Source organism: Saccoglossus kowalevskii, chromosome 4 (assembly GCF_978046115.1).
Source record: "Saccoglossus kowalevskii chromosome 4, keSacKowa6.1, whole genome shotgun sequence".
NCBI classification, from domain to species: domain Eukaryota; kingdom Metazoa; phylum Hemichordata; class Enteropneusta; family Harrimaniidae; genus Saccoglossus; species Saccoglossus kowalevskii.
In genome coordinates, this window is record NC_140644.1 from 30871351 (window position 1) to 30881729 (window position 10379).

Genomic DNA, 10379 nt, shown 5'->3' on the forward strand with positions numbered 1-10379 from the left:
GGTAAACCATGCTGGCACAGTGCAGTACTGGTCTATAGTGGAGGTAAACCATGCTGACACAGTGCAGTACTGGTCTATAGTGGAGGTAAACCATGCTGACACAGTGCAGTACTGGTCTATAGTGGAGGTAAACCATGCTGGCACAGCACAGTACTGGTCTATAGTGGAGGTAAACCATGCTGACACAGTGCAGTACTGGTCTATAGTGGAGGTAAACCATGCTGGCACAGTACTGGTCTATAGTGGAGGTAAACCATGCTGACACAGTGCAGTACTGGTCTATAGTGGAGGTAAACCATGCTGACACAGTACAGTACTGTTCTATAGTGGAGGTAAACCATGCTGACACAGTACAGTACTGGTCTATAGTGGAGGTAAACCATGCTGGCACAGTGCAGTACTGTTCTATAGTGGAGGTAAACCATGCTGACACAGTGCAGTACTGGTCTATAGTGGAGGTAAACCATGCTGACACAGTGCAGTACTGGTCTATAGTGGAGGTAAACCATGCTGGCACAGTACAGTACTGGTCTAGTGGAGGTAAACCATGCTGGCACAGTACAGTACTGGTCTATAGTGGAGGTAAACCATGCTGACACAGTGCAGTACTGGTCTATAGTGGAGGTAAACCATGCTGACACAGTACAGTACTGTTCTATAGTGGAGGTAAACCATGCTGACACAGTGCAGTACTGGTCTATAGTGGAAGTAAACCATGCTGACACAGTACAGTACTGTTCTATAGTGGAGGTAAACCATGCTGACACAGTACAGTACTGGTCTATAGTGGAGGTAAACCATGCTGGCACAGTGCAGTACTGGTCTATAGTGGAGGTAAACCATGCTGACACAGTACAGTACTGGTCTATAGTGGAGGTAAACCATGCTGACACAGTACAGTACTGTTCTATAGTGGAGGTAAACCACGCTGGCACAGTGCAGTACTGGTCTATAGTGGAGGTAAACCATGCTGGTACAGTGCAGTACTGGTTTATAGTGGAGGTAAACCATGCTGGTACAGTACAGTACAGTTACAGTTTTTAGTGAGATACACCATACTGACAGAAACAACAGCATAAAACAGTCCAATTTAAAGTAAATTTTCATTACATAAATAACTTCAATGAATAGTTGTTAAATCCAGTAGGTGTGGGATACTGTCACATATTTTCAACTTCTCTTCATTTGTACGTGTCTACATACGCATGCGTGAATGCCTTTTTTGCATGCAAACTCTTATATAACATGCTGTAGTTGTAGCAAAATTAAAAAAAATATATATAAAAATCCTGGTAACTTGCCTTGTTCTATCCTCTGCATGTGCTGCTAACTTAACATCCTTAAAAAGTTCCAAAATAATGTTATAAACGCTCATCAAATCACTTAAAATCATGATATTGTAACAGAATTAAAGTCAGTTTTCCTTGGTATATACGCTTTTCAGGTTCTTTGTTTGCTACCTCTATGCATAGCTGTCCGCCTCAACAACAGCTACCGCCTTCTTTGCAATCATTTCAACACCAGACGTATACAGGTAAATTCATCTCTAATCGTCACTTGTAGAGATAAACTCCCTTCGTTTGTTTGCTACATCAGCCAGCCAATCTGCTGTTAGGGATTCTGGTCTTTTTGTCTCCATAAATTCTCTTAGCTTGATCAATTAACTAATGACCTTTATTAGCATCAAAAATCAGTTTTCAAATATTTCATATTTAAATGCATCATATATTGACTTTATTTTGCTATGTCATATTGTAGTGACCAAATTCCATTCATTTTTAATACTGATAATTGTATAAAATAATCAGAAAATGAAAAAAAAAATGTGTTTTCTATTTTAACAGCACCTAACAAGGAAGGTCAACCTTTCATTTTAAAATAAAAATTACGCTTTCACGTCTATTTTTAATACTGCCCAAAAATAACAAATTTTAAATTTAAAAACAATTGTTCAACTTTGTCAAATGTTTATTGTGACCAAACAACAATAATTCTATTTGATTATTGATCTTGATTAGACTTGCTGATAATTTCTTTATAAACTCGTAACGTGAAGTACATGTAATGAACATGTCTGAACAGCTCAGTTTACGGTGCAGTAAAATCACCTCAATCAAATCTCTGTGCTCATTCCCAACAAAACCCCAAATTACATTTTATAAAGATTAACATGTCCGGCATTGGACAAATACAATTAGTGTCACAATATTCTGTAACTTATTCTTACATTCTTGTTTCATATGCAAGTTTAGAGTGTCTTGTACAAATTAGTTCGTCTGAGGTAGTGTAGGTTCTATTAAATAAGTATTCTCATAGGGCTTGACATTACATCAAATCATCTCTTTTGGTGTCTTTCAACAGTACTTATTTAACACTGATATCAACTTTTTGTCACATTTCACAAAAATTATACCTGCATCTTTTTCTTCATATTTGTTTGATGGGAAATTCTCTCTTTTTGATCTAAAATTAACAAAGAAATTACTGCAAAATACCTGACTGAAATGAAAAAAAAGAAAAAGAATGGAGTTCAAAGAGTTAATGTTAGCTGCTCGGTCTGCGCATTGCTGCCAACCTGCGCATTGCTGCCGGCCTGCGTATCGCTGCTCGGTCTGCGCTTGGTCTGTGCTTAGCTACTCGGCCTGCGCGTTGCTGCCCTGCCTACAAAACGTGGCCCGGTCTGCGCATTGCTGCCCGGGCTGCACTTAACTTCTCCATCTGCGCTTGGTCTGTGCTTTGCTGTACGATCTGTGCATCGCTGCTTTACTGACATCATCCTTGTTGTGATGCTTACTAACAGTAACACTCACAGTTTCTTGTGTTTTCAAGGTAGATATTACTTGAGGGCATAGTCATTGTTAATCTTTGAGATGTTCTGGGAACAAACTTAGGAAACAAGAATTGACATAATTCTTTCTTCCCTCTGATACCCTGAGTGTTTTCTCTACATACTAGTTCCATTCACCATCTCATCATAATGCTTCTATTAGTTCATTGATTGGATATTTTGTTTTTCCAAGTAGATCTCAATCTAGGTTCACCTTATATGTAAACTCAAGTGGGTGATGTCACAGCTTGTAGAAATAGACTAACCCACTAATCATCATTGTAGCTATCTGTCAAATTAAAGTAGTAGATGTATATATTCTATTTTTGTCAATCTACAGCTGTAATCTTGGCCTGGTATTTGCAAGTTTACAGTGGGTGCCAAAATAACGCAATCAGAAAAACCTTCCTTTCAACCTTCTTTGCAACAGCAATTGCCAGCATAAGAACATTCATTTACAGTCAGTCCTACAATTTTTGAATTCGATGCTCAAATTTTAAATGAAATTATACGTTTGTGATAAAAAAAAATTATTCATGGTGTCCAAAGGTCCAACTGTTTGCTTAAATGGGTTAAAACTTAGTACATGCATTTTGTTTGTGTAGTTTCTAATACTAATTACCAGTAGTAATTAATCTGAATATACTAATTAACTACTTTTGTTTTCTTATTTTCCTAACAACTTTTTACTCAAATAGATTAAAACTGTTTTTGTTGTTGTAATTGAATTCAGAATTAATCTGCATCTACACATATAATTAGCTAATTTGTATTCTAATTAACCCCTTTCAGCATGTTTAATTAATATTAACAACTATTGGCTTAAATCAGTAAAAACTTAATACAATGTACATGTACTGGTATATTGTTTCTATAGTTGAATGTCTAATACTACTGCATTTGTTAATTATCTAATTTGCATACCAATTAACTGAATTCATCATGTTATGTTGATATCCTAACACCAGTTAGCTCAAATTAATGTGTATCAGTAGTTATTGATGAAGTCAGTATTTCAAATTCCTCCCAGAAAACAACTTTCTAAATTTCTGAATTGGCCACTGATTACTGCATTTTCAATTATATTAATTTGCATATTCTAACATCATTATCAGCTTGCTGGCAAAAATGTATCATGTATTATTTCATTACAATATGCCTCTGACATTGACATGAATTGGTTATTTGTTATTTCTTTACTCCAGCCAACTGCAGTGCATCTTGGTCTGTGTCAAAGGTCAACTGCAGTGCATCTTGGTCTATGTGTCAATCACTAGTTTTTATTCTAATTATTGTTTTTTTTTCTATACAGAACCGCATTATGGCAGAGATGGAACACAAAACTTGCCTCAGTATCCAGACTTCTCTCCTCAGTAAAACACTGCCTTTGAAGAATAGCCATTCTTTGAATAGTTTGTAAATATTGTGTTCTTTTTGCTGTTAAATTTCTAAGTGATTAATTTCATAGCAAACGATAGGACAGTATTAAATTTTATGAAGTATTCAGTTATGAGAATAATTCTTATTTCCAATACAATTAAGCTCAAAGATGCTTTAAAATAAATTTGCCTGCTTTTTACTTGATTTACCTGAAGATGTTGTCGCTTCCTGACGAATAGTTAGCTTGCGTTAACACAAATGACAAAAGATGTCAGCTTTACTCCCGATAGTTAAGAGTTGGTTCCAAATAATGTCATATTGCACTATGTGTAGTATGTGAGTAGGCAGCCATTTTTTTTTCTTGCTGCTAAGCCACAGCAACCATTCACCGTTGTCAACATACTAAAAATTACTTTTACCTTTAAAGCAAAGAATTTTGTCAGTTAAAGGAAAACATTTTTTATTAGTTGGAATTTTATTGGTCATCTCAAGACATATTTACATTCAGGAAATATAGTCATTGTGATCGCTATTATATTATCAAAGAGTGAACATTTCTAGTGGTAGTAAATTTTACGTGCCAACAGCTGTTGTGCTACATTGTGGTCGTAATGGGTCCCATGCAACATTCATAACATGGGTCGTAATGGGTCCCATGCAACATTCATAACATGGGTCGTAATGGGTCCCATGCAACATTCATAACATGGGTCGTAATGGGTCCCATGCAACATTCATAACATGGGTCGTAATGGGTCCCATGCAACATTCATAACATGGGTCGTAATGGGTCCCATGCAACATTCATAACATGGGTCGTAATGGGTCCCATGCAACATTCATAACATGGGTCGTAATGGGTCCCATGCAACATTCATAACATGAATTGTTTACACAATATTTAAATGCGCAATGTCTGACAATTTATAGGAATTTTCATGAGCTTTTCAACAACAATTGGTGGTGAATTCTTTGATGAAATGATGTACCTAGAATATGATTACCGGTATAACTTGTTTTGAACAGTGTGGAAATGTAGATCACTATGAAAGCATGTCCTTTTATTAACAAATTTATCCTACATCTTAATTGATATTGTTCTGTATTATAAGAAGAGAAAAAAAAACTTATCAGAACTTGGAATTTGTTGTTTCTTTTCTTCAATATTCTTTCCCTTTTGAGTTTTCCCTCTTTTTTTAAAAGCAGAACATAGAGTGCTCTGTGCCCCATGAAAATTTAACCCCTTTTTTTCAACAGAAACAAGTACTAGTATATGGATATCTTTCTATTGTACCGTACTTTGTAGTTTACTTGTGTATGATGTGTGTTGATTAACTGTTGATAGTCTGATGCCTTAACTGGTAAATTTGGAGGGGAGGGGGAGGGGGGCGGGTTAAGTAGTAGGTATTTCTGTTTACTATGTATGAATTATAATTTTTTTAATACATTCACAAGTATGAATTAAATTCCAATCAACACTTTAATAAATTTCAGCAAATATTCATGGTGATATTGTAAACTCTTATTTCCATCAATCATACTGCATTACCAGTAATCGTTTCGAAATTTTTTTAAAAAAATGTGTATAGAGCTATATCAAATGTAACCATAGCAACAACGGTGACACTTTACAATTGTACTGGTATAAATAAGTTTCTACATATCGTATGATGCTGTGTAAATGGGTATCAAGAATTTTTTCCTTTTGAAGTGACAACCCCATAAATAATTAGATATGTAAAAAAAAGATTTCAAATTTGTTGCTGTGTCTGAAAAGGAAATAGAGATACTCGAATGTCCTTGTCAAACAAATTTACATTAGAATCTCATAACAAAAATTCTTTTTGTCTGTTTCTATGTGCCTTTGGATTGTTGCCAAAGGTTTACTTTTAATAAACTTGTGATATCAATTCTTGTCCATTGCATTCAGACTGAAACTGGTGAAATTTAAATACTGTAAAATACTTTATTTAAGATTGAATTAATTTTCACTGAAAAGGCATTTTGGTTGAAGTTTATTTTCATTGATTTTTGACGAGTTTCTTAAAAAATAAAGAAAAAAAATGTATTTCCACTGATTAATCCTTTCAGCAAAAATAATTTCAAAGTGAAAATAAAGTACTGTACAGTAATTGATTTTTTCCAAAGTTTGGGTTTAAGTTTGTCAAGTTAGTTTTCAAGATATTGTATTTTTTTCAAATTGCATACTGAAATCATTGTAAATGTCTGCTAATAGCTCTTTTGATGAAGATTTTGAGGACTTTGAGAACATATTTACAACTTTCATCTTTTTCATTGGGGGGGGGGGGTGTTTGCTCCATTTGATTTGTTAGTTTCATTTTGTTCACATTTTGTCAAATTCTATGAATATAGTCAAATTACATCATGTTGCTTTATTTCAACTAGAAATTCACTTCAATTTTTAGTGAGATAATGTCTTGCTTTTTATGAGTTGTAGAATTTGTTGCTGAAATTGAGCTAAACTTCATGTGTCTGAATTGTTGTTTCCCCATGGTTCACACATAATTTCTTTGACTTCAAAGTCTCAATGAATCCTGTTCCAAGCAGCCATGTAATTTCAAACTATCAGCATGTACTGGTACTCCTTTCTATTACAGTGTTTTAAAAACAGTGTAAGTACATGGGGGGTGCATAAAGTGAGCTTAAATATAGCAAAATGCAAGTAAAGCAGGATTTCACAACCACCACATCTTCCAATAAGGAAACTGCCTTCAATTTGATTTGTGAGTTGTGTTCAATATAGGACCCATGTATTGTATACAACACGTTTAAAATTCACAGATTAAAGGTTGTCTATTTAGGTCAAAATTATGGAAAAAAGGGCATAAAAATATTCAAAACTTTGGCAGGAAACTTTGGTGCTTGAGTAATATAGACTTACTGGCTGTGGCTCAGTTTTTCAAAACAAAGCATAAGAGTACATGAACAGGTTATTTTTTAGTGTTTTTTTTATTAGTTTTTGAATTATGTACATTGTTGAGTCTCGAGTATGTACACTAGATTTGCAAAAAAAAATCATAATGTTGATCATCTTCATGAAATAGTGAATCTCGCACAGCACACTATTAGTCAAATGACAGTCAAGTCCAGAACAAGGTAAACTCCAATTGCAGGCCATCTTGCTAACTGGCTGTTAGATTGATTCTCAGAACCACTGTAAAACCCAAGTAAGTGACTGACAGTTAGTCGCATCTGAGTAACTTATTAATCATGCCATTTGTTTCTTGGACGTTGAACAAGATTTTCATGAAATGCCACTTTGTGTTTCAAAATCTTGTTAGACTTGTACAACGCCCATAAAATACTTTGTTTATGTGGACATGGCACTGAGTGACGTCTGCATTGCTTCAATCTTGTTTATTACGTTCATTGCAAAATATATTCTGAAACACATTGTTTTATACAGCCCTGGATTTGAAGGGACTACTCTTCCTTGCTAGACTTTGTTTTAAGCATATAAGTAAGGGAATCAGAAGCCATTGAGTTGACATAGATCTCTCATTTGTAATTACTCCTATGCAGAAGATTGGAAAATACTGAAATAACAAATCTGTAATCAAAAATGTGTATTGATGAATTAATCATGTTAGATTTATCTGTTCAAAGTTTTTTGAAATATTATATCTACCTCCTCAGCAGTCGGCAATCTTATTTTGCGGAATCTTCCCAAAGCCTTTTGTACGAATGACTAATGTGAAATATGAATCCTGTTTTCCCAATGTTGTAGTTGCCATATAGATCACCCAAAAAATCATTTTGATTAGAGGTTTGCAGAAATTCAGCTTTTGCTTACCTCAAAATATTAATTAAAGGAAATAAAAATAATTTGTGCACCTGATCTATTTTTTACCAGAAACGTTTTAATTTCTTGGTACATAACTCGATAATTGATTGGGTTTACACCATATGGTTAACCATGGTTTGTTTGTTGGCCACCTTGTCATTTTTGATTGTATGATGAGTCTCAATAAACCCTAGAGTGAATGCAGCTTTAGTGTACAGTCATTTGAAATTCAGTTATTTTTCTTTATCTGAATTAATTGTTTACAATTTGTTTTTTAAGTTAACATTCCTGAGTTGTAGGGTTGTCAAAACTTTTTTCTGTACAATTAGCAAGTTTTCTGTTGTGCTCACTAACACATTTTTTGATTAATAGGTATTGGGAATTGTTGGCTGCCAATCCTACATGGAAACAGGAAACTTTTGTAGATAAGCTTGTTAATGTTGCAACGTAAATATAAATAAAAAAAAACTTGGTTTTGTAAAATATGTATCAATGTATGTTTAATTTATTCCACCCTTCAATGGTTGGCAGTAATGTTCAACATCGCTAGTTTGGTTGGAAATTACCGGTAACACTTTTTTGGTCAGCTAAGAATTAAATATCGAACTTTCAGAACTTTTAAGTCAAATGTCTGACTATGAATATATTTTGAAGTTGATCATTATGTAAATGTTATGCAAAAAAGGAAAGCATTTCTATAGAATACATGTAAAACGTGTCTTTTCAGCGAATATGAAGATGTCACTAAAATAAAGTATATTCTCACAGTGAGATTATTGGCACTTCAGCTAAATTCAGGTTTATGTTAATTCATGTATGGAGTCAAATTCATTAAATAGCATATAGCTATTTTCAAAGTGTTTCACAGTACATGTGATTCAGGTGTTGATGTCACAGTGGCGGATCCAGAGGGGGGGCCATCCCCCCCTCAAACGCATGATGATTCATATCTGGATTACGCATAGCTTCTCTGCGATTTACGCTCCGTATATCTTAAGCGAAGCTTTGACCCCCCCCCCCCCCAAAAAAAAAAACACATTTTGCTGGATCCGCCACTGTGATATCATGTTGTAATAATGTTCTTATGTCTTGCAATTTGTCAGATATTGAACTTCACTTGGGATAGTGCCTTCGTGGCTTTCTTTTCTTTTTCTAATATCTGAATGATTACATGCCACCAGTACATTATTATGTTATGATTCTGGTTCCAAGTACCCCTCTTTGTCTGGTTCTACAAATAGCATTTTTAATTATGGCCCTTCCACCTCAAAGGCTAGCAAGCCTACAATCAATTCAATCAATTGACTCCAATTTATGATGGGTTATATTTAATAATTAACATTATAGAAATCATAATAGATCTTTCCTTATTTTCAACAGGCACTGATTAAGACACTAATTACAGTAAAAATATTGAGTGTGCATCGATACTACTGTCTATCAGGCCGTGTTAAAGAACAGTGATCAAGCATACAAATGCTTTGAATCACAGGTGCCATTTAATAACTCTCAAAGAATTTTAAGATATGGAAATAATTATTAAACTATTTTTCAGCAGACACGCACTACATGTCATTACAGTAAAAATATTGAGTGTGCACCTGTACCATTCATGCGATGCATATATTAAACATATTTTGACTATAGTTTACACTGAATGGCATTTAAATAAATAACAGAGCTTTTCAAAATATGGAAATTATGGTAGAACTTCCCTATTTTAAGCAGACACTCATTTATTCAGAATCTGTTAATTATTAAATGCCACCTATTAAAAATTGTAGTCATGTCTGTTTCATTCCCAGGGCGGGTCTCCAATCCAGACCTGGTACCCATACTGAAGTATAGCTTTTCAAAAAAGCCTCTAAACACGAACTTATTTTTGGGAAATTATACTCCTTTTCAAATACAGAAACTTAAAATAGATACCCTATAGATATTCCTTTTTTTTACACAGTATACACGTCAATGAAATGCCATTGCCGTAGTACACGCACTTTACATGCGGGTACCCATGGTTATGAACTTTACTCAGCTCACCGTCCCTCAACACCGGTGTTCAGCTGTATGCCCAGCATGTTTGTACGCCCAGTCTGTGCGGGCGGGTGGGCGTCCGTGGTGCGGGGCCAGGGGTGGTGTGTCAAGTACACAGTTAATTATCAGGTAAACCCATTATAGTGCATCATTAAATCACAAGACTTCAGTGTATCTTTACATCACAGACTTTAATACAGAAAATATTGTTATATTCACTCGCTTTTTCATTACCCTTTCTTGTCACTTTTATTTATTGAGATGGAAAGTATACATTGTACCCTGGGGGCGCTGTCCACAAGCGGGTCAACATTTAATTTGTACATGTATTTT

At 34.7% G+C, this 10379-nt stretch overlaps 1 protein-coding gene across 4 annotated transcripts in view; it reads left to right on the forward strand.

Moving 5' to 3' along the window:
- LOC100370569 (uncharacterized) overlaps positions 1 to 8495 on the forward strand; it is a 34814-nt gene extending 26319 nt beyond the window's left edge. For 2 of the 4 annotated variants that reach the window (XM_085498056.1, XM_085498057.1), the window contains exons 13-14: positions 1445 to 1534; positions 4140 to 8495. In XM_085498056.1, coding sequence (XP_085354182.1) covers positions 1445 to 1534; positions 4140 to 4204 — 155 coding nt within the window. In that variant the 3' untranslated portion in view covers positions 4205 to 8495. The remainder of the gene's footprint in view (positions 1 to 1444; positions 1535 to 4139) is intronic. The other 2 variants (XM_085498058.1, XM_085498059.1) reach the window with 1 other exon arrangement.
- The last annotated feature ends 1884 nt before the right edge of the window (positions 8496 to 10379 follow it).